This window comes from Engraulis encrasicolus, chromosome 5 (genome assembly GCF_034702125.1).
Source record: "Engraulis encrasicolus isolate BLACKSEA-1 chromosome 5, IST_EnEncr_1.0, whole genome shotgun sequence".
NCBI classification, from domain to species: Eukaryota; Metazoa; Chordata; class Actinopteri; order Clupeiformes; family Engraulidae; genus Engraulis; species Engraulis encrasicolus.
Window position 1 is genome coordinate 31,653,599 of NC_085861.1, and position 18,791 is coordinate 31,672,389.

The following is an 18,791-nucleotide window of genomic DNA, read 5'->3' on the forward strand; positions in this document are numbered from 1 at the left end:
GCTATCTCTGTATTGTAGACTATATTGATTTTAATTTACCTCCACACTGCCAGCAATAAACTTCACGAGCACTTTTTTTTTTTTTAGCAGTAACAGCTTTTCACATTTCAAAGTAAAATGGGCATGCGTTAATTCAGTGAGTCTTCTTCAAAGTCAAGGATATATTATGATTGATGGTTAACTTGATGGATGATGATTTCTGAGCATATTTTTTTTAAAAATCTTTTACCGAACATAATGTTTGTATGTCCTACAATGTCTTTTTGCTTTGTTTTGAAAATTGTATTGTTAGTGTGATCTTTATCATGGATCATATCAAAATCCAAATGTTGAACCCTTGAATGATCAGTGATTATTCAGAGTTTTGAGTTTTCTTCATGTTATGCTAAAGCATTACTGCATTCTCTTTCATGTACATGTGGAAATACTCTTTGGCCTTGAATTTGATATATGGTAATGTCTGTAATGTATTTCCTTTCTGGCCAGTAAAAGCATTCTTACCATCTCTATTAATCTCTGTAACAGTGTTGTTTTTAAGTTTAGGTTTAATTTTAGGTTGAAAACAAAGGATTATACAGAACTCACATTACAGGCTTTGGTTACAGTTTGTATGTGTATGTAGGTTTTCATTTCAGTTGTTAAATGGAGTTAGTAACAGGAACAAGTCCAGCTCTGTCGAGATTGAGTCAATACTGTGTGCTTTGAAGGGTTGAGACCAAGCTGAGACCCAAGACCATAGGTTTTCAAATGCAGTTGAGTCCCAGTCAAAACTGAGTCATTCAAGGAGTCTAGAGAGCCTGGTTTGCACTGATACTGCAGCTGCCGCGAACGTACAGAAAGCAGCCACCACACCACCCTTTGCAGAGCTGAACGGACACCTTGCGGAGCTGAATGAACACCTTGCGGAGCTGTATGTATGCTTCTCCAAGGCTGGCCCGTCATCAGTGGACAGTGCTGATTGGCCTGGAATTGACGTCACCGGTGTACTTGATATCTTGACGGGTGGAAGAAATGCCACGCCCTCTTCTCCTGGGAAATGCTCTTATAGATGGCATAGTAGCCTATTTATGTTGCGGGGTTAAGGAAAATACTAAAAAATGTTTACACATTTTATTCCTCATTTTACAGTCCCCGATGAAAACTCGTCTTTAATATCATGAATAAGTGAAAAAGTAGATTACAAGACAACAAGGATCATGAGAGTGAATGGTCTGTAGACACACACAAGACATCATAGCAATACAACACAAGACATCATAGCATCAAAGAATGAAGTTGGGAATGTAAGGGGTGGATAATATATCACTTGAAACAACATTCAACATGTAAAGAAAAAAAATGAATGTATCCTCATAGTAATATAATTTAAAACAAATTGTGGACAATATAATACACTTCATTTGCGCGCTCCATCGAGTTCCATTAGACCTCGGAGAAGGCTGTGAGCAACGTGCCTGCTATCGCTAAGCAGAAGGCTAGTCCAAGGACCAAGAGGTTCTGTAATCCCTACAAATACAAAGACGGTGTAAATTAATTGTATGACAAAAGTGGTTACTTAAAACTGGTCCAACTCTCAGTAAATTAAAATGACACATCCTTACCTTTACCTCCTTAAATAACAGTACTGCCCACAGGGCTGCGACAACACTCGGGCCCTAGGACACAAACAGTACTGCAGATTAACACGAAATCCGTGCAATGAACAAAATTCAAGAGACACCGCACACTGCTTACTTTTCTTTACTTTTTACTTTTCTTTGCGAACAACACGTTTCGCCCAATGCGTCATCAGGTTCGAGCGAACCTGATGACGCATTGGGCGAAACGCGTTGTTCGCTCCGAGAAATAAAGTAAAGAAAAGTAAGCAGTGTGCGGTGTCTCTTGAATTTTCTTCATTGATTCACCATCTCCTGCCTCACACCTGCACCTGCATTACTGAGGACTCTCTTTGTAGTGGAGCGCTGCTCCTTTAAGGGAAAGTCTGACGCTGCGGCACACGTCACCACGCCGCTCGTAGAGGCTTATGGGAAGTCTCTTCATAAACACTGCCAGTGGCTAGTATTCGGTAAGCCTGCAAAGTTCCCCTTTGCGCGTTTCATCGCCACCGGCGAATGCTGTGGTTGCTTCTCCCCTCGCCGTCGAGAGGAGTGCGGTGTCCAGTTCAGATCTAGGAGATGTGGACCATTTCTTGTCCTCGTGAGTATGTGGACCATTTCTTGTCGCTGTTTATGTGCTAGCCAGCAGCTAGTGGCTAACTTCGCGTCTGCTGTTCTATAGGTTGTGATTCCAACTTGGCGTCTCTTACTTGGCTAGAGTGATCTCTTGCTTCTCCACTGGCAAGGACTTCGGTGGACAATACCAACGGTTACCTTGCGCCTTTCCCGTCTCCTGCACGCCGGTATGTATTATAGTGGGTTAGCTTGTGCCTTTACCCAGCTCTGACTGTTTGTTTTCTTACCATGGTTGCTAACGACGGCCATTATTATGGTTTCAGCGTGTGATCGCTACCGGCGCCTCGGCCGTGTACCCCTGTATTGGCACTCCGACTGTGAGAATTGCGCTGCGCATCGGTGCACCCTCATCTCCGGGTAAGGTAACCTCTCGGCAGCAGAATCGTATGATAGTGGGTGTCCTGCTAGCTTGGCTAACGCTCTCCTCCTCCCTCGCAGGTTGTATCTGTGTGGCCGTGGTCAGACACACCACGCGTTTAGGTGCACGAGCGGCGACTTTTAGCCCCGGTTGTGTGGTGCCTCTGGACGCCGGGAACCCGTATCTCGGCTGCTGCTCCGGCCTCGGGAAATTGGACATTCGTGCGTGTGTGTGCGTTGGCGCGCTTTAGTTCAGTGTGTGTGTGTGTGTGTGTGTGTGTGCGTGTGGGCGCTCGGCTCGGTGTGAGCTAGTGTGTGAGCCATTCCACAGTGTGTGTGTGCGTGTGTGTGTGTGAGTGACGAGTGAGTGTGGGGATACCTAGGGGACTGCACTGAGCTGAGCCTCTGGGGTTGGTTTACCTCATGTTTTGATTTTCGTTTACTTTCGTTTGCTGTGCCTAATTTCCTTTTTTCATTATTTCATCCAATTATCTAATTTCTTATTTAACTGCATGTATTTACTGGATTTTGATTTATTTTGCATGGTTTGCTGATTTCTTGTTGTTTCTGTTTGCCGTGAATTATTTCTGTTTGTTGTGAACTATTTCTTTACTTTTTCTTTTGTTAATCCTGAGGTGTGCCATTCGCCCTACTGTGTTAGCCGTGCCAGCCCCTAGTGGCAAAGTCTGCCAACTTGAGTGTGGATTCTAAGGCCTTAGGCCTACCAGGTGTGTTGTCTATTGTGAATTAGTGAACATACTTTGGGGCCGGTGTTTATAGATCCGCGGGTGTGGTGGCAGCACACCCACCCCTGCACTTTACTGTTACCGTGAACATACTTTGGGGCAAGTGTTTATCTATCTGCGGGTGATTGCGACAGCACACCCACCCCCCTGCACTTTGTGAATTGTGAGTACCTTTTTATATTTATTGCAAAGAGTGAGAAAAATATATTTTTATAACGCACAGAATAATAAAGATTTGAATTATTAATTGTCACCACTGTCTCTGCCTCCATTGTGCACGAACCTGTGTTTGCCTGGTAATCTATTGTGCGGGTACATTGTGTGTTGGTCCGGGGTATCTGTAACTACCCCTAATTCATTTCCTCCGGGGGCTCCACCCCCGGGGGTGGCGTAGTCGAACTACTTCCTGTAACGGTCTCGCCCACTACATTTTGGCTTATAGTCGGGCAGGATTAGCATAGGAGCAGAGACACTGGTTTCATTTTTTTAGGTTTTTGTTTTGTCACTCTTTGTAATAGAAATTTGTCATATGGTCAATGGTTGAATGAGTGTATGTATGTGGTTGGTTGAAAGTGAGAGCACCACTGAATAAGCGCTGTGAGTTTGTGTTTTTCCTGTAGAAGCGGAGCAGCAGCCGAGGTTGGGAGACCGCCCCTCTCTCGGGATTTGGACCAGCCATCCCTGTGAGTTTTTGCATTTTCCAAATTTGTCTTGATCGGTTTCCGCAGCATGTCGCGGGACGCACAAGAGGTTAGGGATGAGTTGGCTGAGGTAAGAGCCGAGAATGAGCGCTTAAAGGCCTCCCTCGCCCAGCGGGCCACAAGTACGAGCACAGTAAATGGTAGCGCCCCGGCAGGGCCCGCTACAGAACGTTTGGTCTTTGTCCCAAGGGAAAAGAAGTGCCCATTGTTTAGGGGAAATGGGGGCATAAGTATCGAGGCGTGGAAGGAGGAGGCGGAGGCATGTATGCGGGCGCGCCATTTTTCTGCTGCCGAGAGAGCCTATTTTCTTTACGATCACTTGGATGGCGAGGCACGGGATGAGATCCGCTATAGGCCGAGAGAAGAAAAAGAAAACCCAGAGAAAATCTTAGAAATTTTACAGGAGCTTTACGGTTGCCCACAGTCATACGTGGCCTTGCAGGAGGCGTTCTTTTCGAGAAAACAGCAAGAGGGAGAGACACTGCTAGAGTTTTCAATCGCATTAATGACCCTTATTGATAAGGTTAGACGAAATGCGCCTGAGGGAATTCTTAACGCTGACGTTCTTCTGCGTGATCAGTTTGTGGAGCATGTTAACGAGGGCGCCTTGCGTCGTCACTTGAAGAGTTTCATTCGGACCACGCCGTTAGCCACTTTGATCGCGGTGCGTAAGGAAGCCATGCGTTGGGAACGGGAGGGCGCCGCCGAACCGCAGCGGCCGCGTAGCTTTTCCTTGTCTTCACTCGATCACTCCCTTGGGGTCCCTGGTACCTCTTGCGCCGTAAGCATGGATCCCCGTGGTGGGGCGCCGACCAGATCTGATATGGAGAAGTTGCAGGCCGACATGGCGAAGCTAATGGAAATGGTGCAAAATCAACAGGCTCAGTTGCAGCATTTTTCTCGGGGTGCGGCCACACAGGGGGAGCCACGGAGGCGAGGTCGGTCTCCTCGGGAGGGACCCCTTGTCTGCTGGCGCTGTCGTGCGACAGGCCATATTGCTGCGGATTGTGACGGAGAACGAGTGGTGGGGCCCCCACAAGCACCCTCCCGTAGAGGCTCCGGGTTTTCGGAGAATGGGCCCCTCCAACCGAACCAGCCCTCGGGAAACTGACGCCCACCGGACTGAGGAGTCACAGTCCGGGGGGGGCCTCTCTTGGCTCACGTAATGCCCTTCACCCTCCCAATGCCGCCGAGGCGTTACTTTCTAACTGTCCACATCTGCTCGTCCGGATAGGTGGGGTTCAGGTCCCCTGTCTCATTGACACTGGGTCTATGGTGTCCACCGTCACTGAAAGTTTCTTCGCTGCCAACTTCGAATCTTTGGGGCAGGAGCGTTTACGCTCATGTCACTGGCTGCAGCTCCGAGCGGCCAACGGCCTAGAGATTCCTTACTTGGGCTACTTGGAGCTGAATATTGAGCTTTGCGGGAAGAGTATGCCTGATTGCGGTGTTCTGGTCGTTCGCGACCCCCCAGGGGGCACGGCTTCCGTGGTCCCTGGGGTTCTTGGTATGAATGTTATCGGCAAGTGTTATAAGGAACTTTTTGGGCGGCACGGTCCCACGCTTTTCGATCTCCCATCAGTGTCAACTGCCCCTCGACCGGTGCTGAAAGCGCTGCAACACTGTCATCAGGCTGAAATCCGGCCCACCCCCGAGACCAGCGGCGTGGTGAATGTCCGGGGCCGTGCGCCATGGCGGGTTCCGGGGGGGACCATGAAGTTGATTCCTGCCACCTGCCCTGAGCAACATTCAGGGCTTGGAACCCTCTTTGAGCCGACGGACCGGGGGTTGCCCGGGGGGTTGCTGGTGTCCCCTGCCTTGGTGCAGGTGACCCGTGGCTTGGTGCAGATCCCTGTAGTTAACGTCGGTTGTACGGACGTCCTGCTGTACCCTCGTACTAGACTCGGACAGGTGAATGCTGTGTCGATCATCCGCTTGCCACGGGACGTGGTGGAGGTCCGTTCCGTGGCCGCCATTACTGACCCTCAGGCGCCTGCCCCGTCGCCTTTGGAGACACAAATCCGCGCAGTGGACTTGTTACCCCTGCCTGCCGAGGAACAGGCTGAGGTCCGGGCCCTGCTTCTGAGGTACTCTTCGGTCTTCTCCGCCCATGAGGGCGACTTGGGTTGCACTTCCCTAATCTCGCACGACATCCCGCTGTTGGATCCGACACCGGTCCGGCAGCGTTACAGGCGCATTGCCCCCTCCGACTACGAGGCCGTAAAAAACCCATATCAACCAGCTCCTCCAGGCGAAGGTCATCAGAGAAAGCAGTAGTCCATTCGCTTCTCCCATTGTTCTAGTCCGGAAGAAGGATGGGAGCTTGCGACTCTGTGTGTCGACTATCGCCTGTTAAATGCCCGAACTCGGAAAGACGCCTTTCCGCTTCCTCGGATCGAGGAGACATTGGACATGTTGGCAGGTGCCCGCTGGTTTTCTACGATGGACTTAGCCAGTGGGTACAACCAAGTCCCCGTGACAGAAGGTGATCGGGCCAAAACGGCATTCTGTACCCCCTTCGGGTTGTTCGAATGGAACAGAATGCCTTTTGGCCTGTGCAATGCACCAGGTACATTTCAACGATTAATGCAACGTATGTTCGGCGACCAACAGTGTCATTCCGTTCTACTGTATCTTGACGACATCGTGATCTTCTCGTCCACCGTGGCGCAACATCTACAGCGCCTGGAGATGGTCTTGACCCGGTTGCAGTCGGAGGGGCTGAAGGCTAAATTAGGGAAGTGCGCGTTCTTTAAGCCGGAGGTTCAGTACTTGGGATATGTGATCTCTCAGCACGGTGTCTCTACCGACCCTGGCAAGGTGGAGGCAGTGGCCACATGGCGGCGACCTGCCAATGTGTCGGAGCTCCGATCATTCCTAGGCTTCGCCAGCTATTATCGACGATTCGTCGAAGGATTCGCAAAGCTGGCCGCGCCGTTGCATCGATTGGTGGCCACCTTGAACGGGAGCCGTTCCCGTCAGCCCTCGGGGCAGCAGTTTCTTGATGCATGGTCAGAGGATTGCGAAAGAAGTTTTGAGGAACTCAAGGGGAGGCTCGTGTCGGCGCCGGTACTGGCGTACGCGGACTTTAGCCGCCCATTTATTCTTGAGGTCGACGCCAGCCATTGCGGACTGGGCGCGGTCCTCTCGCAGGAGGTGGACGGCAAAGTCCGACCGGTGGCATACGCCAGTAGAACGTTAAGACCTACAGAGAGGAATATGAACAATTACAGTTCTATGAAGCTCGAGTTCCTCGCCCTAAAATGGGCCGTCACCGAGAAGTTTCGCGAATATCTCTTGGGCCAGAAGTGTGTCGTGTACACTGATAATAACCCCCTGAGTCACCTCACTACTTCCAAACTCGGGGCGGTCGAACACCGGTGGGCCGCACAGCTTGCATCATTTGATTTTGAATTAAAGTACCGCTCGGGTAAATCTAACGGTAATGCGGACGGCCTGTCGCGGCAGAATCAGCCAGACCAAGAAGACGTGAGTGACCTGGTTCCGGGTACAGCGGTCCCTAGATTGCTGCAACAGGTAGCGGCTCAGGGAGATGGCGGCACCGCCTCTCAGTCCAGTGTCTCGGGGTTGTTCCCCCACGCTTTGCCGGTTCTGCGCACTCTGCAAGCAAGCGACCCCGGTGGTCAGCTGCAACCGGCCGCTGTCCCGGGGGGTAGCATCACCGCCTCTCAGTTGGTTGTTTCGGTGCTGCCCTCCTACCCTTTGCCGGACCTGTGCGCTCTGCAAGAAAGAGACCCTGTTATCCAGCCGATTCTGGCCTTCTGGAAGGCGCGTCGGCGGCCTACTCGTGAGGAACGGGAAGCTCTGTCACCCTTGGCCTTGATCCTGTTGCGGCAGTGGAAACGGTTTGTGGAGAACGATGGAGTCCTTTACCGGAGAGTGCTACACCCCAGTGGCCGTGATGAGTGCCTCCAGCTGGTTTTGCCGGCTGCCCTGCAATCAGAGGTCCTAAACCAGCTCCACGAGCACCATGGCCACCAGGGGATTAATCGAACACTGGAGTTGGTTGGGCAACGGTGTTACTGGCCCCGCATGTTTGCGGAGGTGCGCCGATGGTGTGAAAAGTGCCTTAGGTGCCAAGAGTCCAAAGGGGAGCCTCCTCTAGCCGCAGCGCATATGGGCCACCTACTGGCATCTCGGCCCAACGAAGTGGTAGCTGTGGATTTCACGCTTTTGGAGCCCACGTCGGGGGGGGTGGAGAACGTTTTAGTCATCACGGACGTCTTCAGTAAGTATTCCATCGCCGTCCCCACCCGGGATCAGCGGGCCTCGACGGTCGCCCAGGTCTTGCTTGTGGAATGGTTCTACCGGTTCGGAATTCCTGGTCGGCTCCACTCCGACCAGGGGCGCTGTTTCGAGGGCACCCTGATTCAGCAGCTTTGCGGGCTGTACGGGGTCCAGAAGTCCCGAACCACCCCGTACCACCCGGCCGGGAACGGCCAATGTGAGCGATTTAACCGCACTCTACACAACCTCCTGCGTACCCTACCGGCCTCTCGGAAGCGCGACTGGGCAACTTGCCTGCCGCACGTAACCTTCTGTTATAATACCACCCCGCATCAAGCGACAGGAGAATCGCCACACTTTCTTATGTTCGGCCAAGAGCCACAGCTACCCGTAGACTTCCTCCTGGGCCGAGTTCGGCCACCGGTCCATGGTCGAGTGTGCGACTGGATACAGGAGCATCAGGCCCGGCTTCAAGTGGCATTTGATGGGGCTCGGGAGCGGTTGGCCGCAGCGGCGGAATATCGCAAGGACAGACACGATGCACGGGTGAAGACTGCTGTTTTAGAAGTAGGGCAACGGGTATATGTACGCAACCTCGGCGTGCGAGGTCGAAATAAAATCCAAGATGTGTGGAACTCCCAGGTACACATGGTGGTGCGTACCCCTTCGGAGACCGGAGCCGTGTACACGATCGCCCCCGTCAACGATCCAACGAAGCTGAAGCACGTTCACCGCAGCATGCTGAAAGGAGTGGTGGGCCCCCTGGCCCCCGACACCCCCCCGGGGTCGGGCCGACCAGGCGAACCTACCCCTGTCGACTCAGGGGAGCTATCGAGCGAAGAAGATATCCTTCTTGGGGAGCAGGTGGGCGATGCTGACTTGGGTGTCCCAGCAGAGCCCCATGCACCCCAGGGTGGCACCTCAGGAGGAAACGAAGGGCAGCGTCGGACTTCGCAGGCTTCCCCCAGCAGTTCGGCCGCTCAGCTACCCGGTCGTGGCACTAGCAGCAGCGAGGTGCCCCCACGCCGGACTTTCCGGTCTAACGCGGGACAACACTCTAATCCCCATCGGCTGCCTGGTGGGGCGACTCCAAACTTTTGATGGAATTTTGGATCTGGGAGTGGGGGGGAAGGCGTCCCTGCATCGTCGGGCCGACGATTCAACATGTGGGGGGTAGATTGTAGTGGAGCGCTGCTCCTTTAAGGGAAAGTCTGACGCTGCGGCACACGTCACCACGCCGCTCGTAGAGGCTTATGGGAAGTCTCTTCATAAACACTGCCAGTGGCTAGTATTCGGTAAGCCTGCAAAGTTCCCCTTTGCGCGTTTCATCGCCACCGGCGAATGCTGTGGTTGCTTCTCCCCTCGCCGTCGAGAGGAGTGCGGTGTCCAGTTCAGATCTAGGAGATGTGGACCATTTCTTGTCCTCGTGAGTATGTGGACCATTTCTTGTCGCTGTTTATGTGCTAGCCAGCAGCTAGTGGCTAACTTCGCGTCTGCTGTTCTATAGGTTGTGATTCCAACTTGGCGTCTCTTACTTGGCTAGAGTGATCTCTTGCTTCTCCACTGGCAAGGACTTCGGTGGACAATACCAACGGTTACCTTGCGCCTTTCCCGTCTCCTGCACGCCGGTATGTATTATAGTGGGTTAGCTTGTGCCTTTACCCAGCTCTGACTGTTTGTTTTCTTACCATGGTTGCTAACGACGGCCATTATTATGGTTTCAGCGTGTGATCGCTACCGGCGCCTCGGCCGTGTACCCCTGTATTGGCACTCCGACTGTGAGAATTGCGCTGCGCATCGGTGCACCCTCATCTCCGGGTAAGGTAACCTCTCGGCAGCAGAATCGTATGATAGTGGGTGTCCTGCTAGCTTGGCTAACGCTCTCCTCCTCCCTCGCAGGTTGTATCTGTGTGGCCGTGGTCAGACACACCACGCGTTTAGGTGCACGAGCGGCGACTTTTAGCCCCGGTTGTGTGGTGCCTCTGGACGCCGGGAACCCGTATCTCGGCTGCTGCTCCGGCCTCGGGAAATTGGACATTCGTGCGTGTGTGTGCGTTGGCGCGCTTTAGTTCAGTGTGTGTGTGTGTGTGTGTGTGTGTGTGCGTGTGGGCGCTCGGCTCGGTGTGAGCTAGTGTGTGAGCCATTCCACAGTGTGTGTGTGCGTGTGTGTGTGTGAGTGACGAGTGAGTGTGGGGATACCTAGGGGACTGCACTGAGCTGAGCCTCTGGGGTTGGTTTACCTCATGTTTTGATTTTCGTTTACTTTCGTTTGCTGTGCCTAATTTCCTTTTTTCATTATTTCATCCAATTATCTAATTTCTTATTTAACTGCATGTATTTACTGGATTTTGATTTATTTTGCATGGTTTGCTGATTTCTTGTTGTTTCTGTTTGCCGTGAATTATTTCTGTTTGTTGTGAACTATTTCTTTACTTTTTCTTTTGTTAATCCTGAGGTGTGCCATTCGCCCTATTGTGTTAGCCGTGCCAGCCCCTAGTGGCAAAGTCTGCCAACTTGAGTGTGGATTCTAAGGCCTTAGGCCTACCAGGTGTGTTGTCTATTGTGAATTAGTGAACATACTTTGGGGCCGGTGTTTATAGATCCGCGGGTGTGGTGGCAGCACACCCACCCCTGCACTTTACTGTTACCGTGAACATACTTTGGGGCAAGTGTTTATCTATCTGCGGGTGATTGCGACAGCACACCCACCCCCCTGCACTTTGTGAATTGTGAGTACCTTTTTATATTTATTGCAAAGAGTGAGAAAAATATATTTTTATAACGCACAGAATAATAAAGATTTGAATTATTAATTGTCACCACTGTCTCTGCCTCCATTGTGCACGAACCTGTGTTTGCCTGGTAATCTATTGTGCGGGTACATTGTGTGTTGGTCCGGGGTATCTGTAACTACCCCTAATTCATTTCCTCCGGGGGCTCCACCCCCGGGGGTGGCGTAGTCGAACTACTTCCTGTAACGGTCTCGCCCACTACATCTTGAACTATGAAATTCGTGCACTTTGTGATGAAAGCATGCCATACATCAGAGGTGGGTAACCTACAGTATGTCTCGAAGACCGATCATGGTCCTTTAGGTCGTTTTATCCTGCCCCCGATATAATTTTAATGTTATGCAACTTCACATAAATATGACATATTTTGCAAAGGAATCTTAGAAATTATATTTACAATACAATTCAGTTATATTCGGTGGACCTTAAGAAGGTGGGGTCTGTTTTAAAGGTGGCTGTCAGTGACAGTGACACTGGTTGCTATTAGCATTCAATATCAACATGAATACAATGAGGGGAAGGCTCCAAGCAATATATTTGACTTTACAGCCAATTATTATTATCTTAAAGGAATATATTGGGTATAAAATCACATACAAACATAGCCTGATAAACCAGACTAAATGTAAGATTAAATGTGTAATTTAGTCTGGCCCTGATGAATGACACATCGAGAGATTGTTAATGGAAACAATCTGTTGTTTTTCAAACTGTGTCTGTGCCTATTTGCCAACGCTTTGTCGTCATTCCCTCAAAACCCTGTCCACAAAACAAGTATCCTGCGTTGTGATTGGTCTTCCAGATTGAGGGCATTGGGGCATTGTCCGAGGCTAGACCCACTCGCAGGCCAAAATAATTTTGGCCGCTGGCGGGTGGGGCTAGTTTACTAGGCTAATACAAACATATTCTAGTCTACCGAATCCTTCATAGATGGTAATTTCAAGCTCCTTATTTCCTCCTGGTGCCAGGCTGGAACCTATGGCTCTACCACCAGTGTTTCAATTGGAGAATGTGAGGCATAGTGACATACTTTGAGTGCTCAGACGTGTAGGAAATAGCGAAATGCGGTTCATTCACTATTTACCATGGTGATAACAGAGGGCACTGGTGTTACTTACCGTGGTAATGATGGGGAAGCTGACCACAGCACTCAAATACTCATTAGCTAGAAACCAGCAGCAGGAAGCAATGCCATCCATAACCCCTGATGCAAACGCTGGGAAAACATAAACAGGTATGTCAAACAAATCAGGGGTGAATTTCTCGAAACCACAGTTGCTACCTACGTTAGCTACTTTGTTGTTTGCAATGCAATTTCCCATTGGCTACTACCCAAGTTGCTAACTGGCTAACGACTATGCTTTCAAGAAACACACCCCAGTACAGCATAATAAACACACTGACTTAATAGTATGACCAGTAGTAAGACAGAGTATAGGTACAATCATACTGTTAGTCTCTCTCTCTCTCTCTCTCTCTCTCTCTGAAAGATGCATGGACAGAGCTACCTGGTAGAATGGCTTTGGGGAAGAGTCTAGGTTTGTTCTTCATCACAGCGCAGTAAATGAGAAAGTACACTGTGCTGCAGAGGAGGAGCCCACTGCATTGAGAGAACACATAGTCCAGGTCTAGAAGGATGACACAATTGGGATTTCACTGTAATGTCAAACATCATGGCATTGAGCAAACACAATGCAGACGTAATATAGCCACACTGACTAAAAGATAAAGGCACAGCAAATGAGGTAAGCATCCACACCATCAGGGTTTCCAAAGGTGATTTCCAAAAATAAAATTGATAATAAAGTAAAGTATGAATAATAAAGTATGACATAAATTGAATGATAGGCCTACATATTTATGCTGGATAATATGCCAATTTGTTGAGTAACACAGTTGTTTGGTATAATTTTCAAGTTAACAGCTTCCTGCATGCGTACCATGTGACAAACCAGGTTAAAATATGCACGGAGAGGCCACAGACGTGTGTACATGTACTGTATGTCTATGGGACTGACAAGCAGGTTTTCTTTACGTTCATGACTTGCCCAGGGGGACTGTTCTCCTAACCTCTGACCTCTGCTGCTGCATAGGACTAAGATACTGGCTTAACCCATTTCTGCTTTACCCAACAGTTATCATTTGTTCAACTGCACTCATTGACAGTAGACTGCACTGGATAGTCACCGACAAGAAACTTCACTCACACCTCAATGAAGGACTTATCCCACCGGAGCACTGGTGAAGAAAGGAGGGATAAGAGGACATCAACATAAAGGTAGGTTTGAATGTCCTATTTGAATTACGCTTTTGTAATCCTCATTAACCAAGCCTTTCTGTGATATTAATTTTGTGATCAGGGTGACAATTTATTTTACTGTGTCTTTTCAGTGTATCTATGTATAAACATGTAATATTATGTGCGCTTACACTGTACACACCTAACCCTGACCCTGTAAGCTCAGTGCAAGTTGTTACATGTTGTTACATGGCAACACCATACCTAATTAATGTAACATCACAAAATAAAATGTAACCAAGAACCAGGAGCACACGTTAGCAAAAGGTGAAACTGTTCTCGTGCATGAGGGCTAGGTAGGACCCATATATCTGTCTCACTGTTAAAAAAAACAGCTGGTAAACTTGTGTTTTCAAATTAATCCATGCAGATTTTTTACAGTTCTATAGCAGAATTAATCAATTAACTATATAAGTTATCATGACTTAACACTAACCCTAGGAGCTACATAAAGGTTTCACCTAAATAAGGTGAAAGCAAGCCCCATGGTTCCTGTTCGGCCACGGGTTAGAAGCAGGCTTGTGTCTCATTCCTGACTGACACCCTGCTCCTCAGCAAAGGAAACTCAGAGCTGCCTTTGTTACAAGTTGATGTAGGCTCCTAAAAACGTGTTGCTTTGAAAACTATTTAGATACAAGTCCAAGTTCATTTTCTCCCCGAGTTTTCTCCCACAAGCTTGTCAAAATGAAAATAAACAAAACAAAACAAGATAAAAAATAAAATTGAAATGAGGATTCTGATTCTTCTCTTTGGCCACCTTGAATGTTGTCCATCTTGAAAGCAGAATTCATGTTCATCAATCAGTTCATGTGGTATTACTGTATACACACACACACAAGATTTGGTGTCAATTTGTCCCCCTCTTTAAAAGTTGATCTGTCTGTGTTGGACTGATGTACAGAATTACAGATTCACAGACTCACAGATGGCTGGACACCCAGAGAAAAGTGTGCCTCCAGCCCAGTGCTTTATGTGGGAGGGGGCATCAAAATATTACACCCCACCCCAACCTTTTACAAAGTTGCTGTTTACCGAACTGGCTTGCTCCGTAGTAAAGGCTGTCAGGGTTGTCGGCCTGGCCTTTCATGTAGAGCATGGGGATGAAGCAGGCGCCATGTAAGACACCCGAGACAACAGCCATCCCAAAGCCTCTATGGGGTGAGAGGAAGACACATTTGAACATTCATACACAGTATGCACTCAGGAAGAGCTTTTTTGGGCAATGATAGATACACTATAAGCATTTCCATATATTTGCCTTAGAGTCTTGAGTTACCCACAGTATGTTCTCATTGTGTTTGCCAAATCACATGCAGTTAGCTGGCAGACATTTCTTTTTGTACACCCCTAGTAGACCTACTATTCCAAGAATTTTACGGCCTGATTTCATATAGTGCTGCATAGAGTAAAGAAAATGCATACAAAACTCTTTTAGTTGTTGGTCGTAGTTTGTCCACCCATGAACTGTCTGGGGTTGGCACATCACCTATCTACAAGGTGGAAAGGGAGCTTGTTTAACACAGACACATACTCAACGTGTAGTAATAGTTGTAGTAGCAGCGGCAGCAGTACTAGTAGTAGTGGACTACGTACATCAAGTATGAGTGGAGGCTCATGCTCTGTGCGAACACTCTGGGCATCGCTCTTCACAAAGAAGAATACAATTGTGCTGAAAGAAAAACACACATATTACAATTCAATAATAATACATGTGTAACACACAAAGAGGGAAATAAACATGATATACCTAAGCAGGCATAATCCAGCCCCACAGTAGTTTAGCACTGGGTCTGCTACGATCTCTGCTTTGATGCCAAACCAGCCAAACCTAGAGCCAGAGGGTCATACAGTCATTTTCCATTTTTCTCAGGTATGAGGGAGTTCCGTGTATAATGAATGAATGAGGTTAATAATCAAATAATGTAAATATGAATGCAAATATTTTATGAGAGCAAATACACGCACGCACGCACGCACACACGCACACACACACACACACACACACACACACACACACAGCACACACACACACACCTTGAACTGGCCCAACCCACGAGCAGGTTAAATGAATTCAGAACAGGAAATCCCAGGCCAAGACCAACTGTCTTCACAATGGGCACCAAAAACACATTTCCTGAAGCAGAGATGAGCCATCCCATAGTGCATTACATCACACCATAATACATTTCAAATGCACGACATTAAATATTACATTACATTGCATTTGGCAGATGTTTTTTTACCAAAGCGACTTACAATCGAGGACATAATCTTCAACATCACTAGCAGATACAAACTGCACAGGAAATATACAGAGCAACAAGTGCAGATGCTAAGAAGGGTTAGTACGCTTTTAAGTACATAGCACAGGGTTCAGAATCAGTAGAGTACACACACAAACACACCGTGCCATAGTCTGGGGCAGCTCAAGCATTAGTGTAGGGCTGGGACAATTAATCGGCTAATCGTGACTAATCGACTATAAAAATCAGTCGACAAGAATTTTCATAGTCGACTAATCGTTTCATTTAATTCAATGCTTTTTTACTCACTTTACTAATGCTTTCTTACTTTATTGAAACCTAAAATTGCCCACCACTATTACATTACATTGAACATGCTACAGTAGGCCTATGTTAGATTTTGCAATGAACCTGGCACCCATTGTACCATTGTAGTATAGCTTGAAAAGATGGGTCATCCACCAGGGGAAAGGGAAGAAGATCAAAAGAGATTCACTGGTAATAATCTAAATAAAATGTGTGACCTGAATGCATGACATAATGGTTTCTATTGAGCCATTATTGTTGTGGTGAATCACAAAGAGCCATATACCTAGCAGAGACATCCACATTTGCAAATGCATGAATGAACTAGAAATTCACTTTTTAAAAAATCCTGGTTCCGGTTTGTGATCCGGATCACTACCAAAATGTAATCACTTGTTCCTTCGATAATTTCCAACAACTCCACAAAGTTTCATCCAAATCCATTCATGCGTTTTTGAGTTATCCTGCTGACAAACAGACAGACAGACAAACCAATGCAATGTGAGCGAAAACATAACCTTGGTGGAGGTAAAGAATGTGCATTCTCATTTTTCTCACCGGTTGACCAAAAGACGCCTCCCAGCATAGCTAAGGGCAAGAACTTAGGGCTGTTTAGAATAAGGTTCACCACCAAGGACACTATCCAGGTAGCGACACAATCCACCCACTGGTAAAACATACCTAGAGACAGAGAGAGAGACAGAGAGAGAGAGAGAGAAAGAGAGAGAGAGAGACAGAGAGAGAGAGAGAGAGAGAGAGAGAGAGAGAGAGAGAGAGAGAGAGAGAGAGAGAGAGAGAGAGAGAGAGAGAGAGAGAAAAGCAAGAACAAGTACAAGTACAAGTACAAGTACAAGAGGGGGGTTGTCAGAGGAGAAAGGGTAGGGGTGAAAGAAGCAAGGTGGTGAGTTATGGAAGGACTGCATTTTGCACAAGAGTAAATAAAAAAACGAAGTACACTTTCTATGGGTTTTGTCAGCTTTTCATATCAACATGTCATACTGTACCCTAACAAACAGAGAGGAGTGAACAGTTACCATCTCCAGTGTCGAACTTCTTCATGGGAAGAAGGGAGCTGCCAAAGAACACCACAACCACAGCACATGAGACAAAACCATAGGCCAGCTCCACCGCACTGGTGCCATTACTGGTCCCGTTACTGGTCCCATTACCGACAAGAAGGATAGATGATTCCATTGCTCTTTCAGACAGACCCTCTCCTGACAGCTGCTGTGAATATCCATCTTAAGAATAGCAGAGAATTAGGCTTTATATCATTGAGAAATAATGTACGATAATCATTTAACAAGCTTACTACATACAAGCTTTTTGGTACAGTTTGGATCACTGACAATGCATGAAAGGGTCAAGTAATAAAGTCACACTTAAATAGAGGTGATAGTGAAGAAGCTTAGTTTCAATGACCGTGAAGTATGGACCTTGCACATCTAAGAATCCCGGTCCTAACCTATGTTGACCCTATGACTCTACGATCTCTTTCTATCTCTTCTTCCTCTGCCTTCCTGCTATCTCTGCCTCTCCTCTCTTCCTCTCCTTTTAAATCCACCTCTAACAATTATGTTCTTTTTTTCTCATTTGTTAAGCACTTTGAGTTGCATCCCTTGTATGATACAGTGCTATACAAATACAATTATTATTAAACATTATTATAAGAAGAAGAAGAAAAACTTTACTTCCAACTCATACCTTACCATTCATTTGAGGTGATGTCAGTGTTGGGCTCAGCAGAGTGCACACAATGAGGAGGATAGCGCAATGATCCATGAGTTGAGTTTATCCAGTTTAGTCCTCAATTGTCTATTACGATTAACCTTACATTACATTACATGTGGTCATATGTCTGTCTGGAAATCCCTATTCAAACATATTCCACATCCATGTTCAGAGAGGTATGGCAGTCTAACAGTAGCGTTTCGTGTTCAAGTGAGATTACAGGGAGATTTTGACTATTCAAACAGCCAGTAGTGGAGCTCAAATTTGCAAGACAGCAGCCAGGCAACCGTGAGCATTTTTTTTTTTGCTGTGGTAGAAATCAAGATCGCTTTAACATTTATTATCCTTTATTTTTATTTTCAACTCTCGGGGAGGCAATGTTTCTCAAATGTTTGTGAAAATGTTCATTCACCTATTTATCTTCATCCACCTCACTAGTAGGCCTACAAACACAAGTGCAAAATAAACCATCAATGCTCTTGTAGGCCAGGGTAGATAAGAATAGTGCATATAAAAGACTGTAGACGTTCCGGGTCCCACCGTGAAAAATGGCAGCGAAATCTGCTGATCAGACCCCAGCTTGTGTCCAGAGATTGATCTCCAACTACCCAACCGTATCTCACGGCTTTCGTAAAGTCTTCACGAAAATAATAGATTAATTTTCACGCTGCCTATTCACTTGAATTGCCCGACTGTTGCCTAGCGACCCACTAGTTTGATGCCCTTTCGGTAGCCTACCGTCACATGGTAATCAGACATTTCAAACAAGCAATTTAGGGTTAGGTTTAGGGTCAAGGTTAGGGTTAGGTTTAGGTTTAGGTTTAGGTTTAGGGGACATAAGGCGTAAGTACCGAAAGGGCGTCGAATTAGTGAGTCCCGAGTGTATCAGCAGTGTTCTGTCAGCACCCCCTCCCCGCCCCTGCAGACGTTTGGATAACCATAGCAGCAGTGGGGCAATTCAAGTGAATAGGCAGCGTGAAAATTACTCTATTTTTTTCGTGAAGACTTTACGAAAGGCGTGAGATAGGGCTCAACTACCACGACTCCATGGCTCGCCTCTCTTGAGTCACAGCCATCTTGAGGCCTTCTCTGCCGCTTCGGTGGTGTTACGGATGGCTCTCCTCTTTTGATGTCCGA

General features: G+C 47.7%; 1 protein-coding gene across 1 annotated transcript; it reads right to left on the minus strand.

The window, feature by feature from the left end:
• Positions 1-1,047: 1,047 nt before the first annotated feature.
• Positions 1,048-17,117, minus strand: LOC134449755 (transmembrane protein 144-like). The gene is made up of 11 exons (XM_063199864.1): positions 16,958-17,117; positions 16,482-16,604; positions 15,409-15,508; positions 15,122-15,202; positions 14,964-15,043; positions 14,797-14,842; positions 14,407-14,525; positions 12,584-12,703; positions 12,194-12,291; positions 1,602-1,655; positions 1,048-1,506 (listed from the first exon to the last, which is right to left on the minus strand). The coding sequence occupies exons 1-11, from the start codon at positions 17,115-17,117 to the stop codon at positions 1,423-1,425; spliced, it is 1,065 nt and encodes a 354-aa protein (XP_063055934.1). The 3' UTR covers positions 1,048-1,422.
• Positions 17,118-18,791: the final 1,674 nt, after the last annotated feature.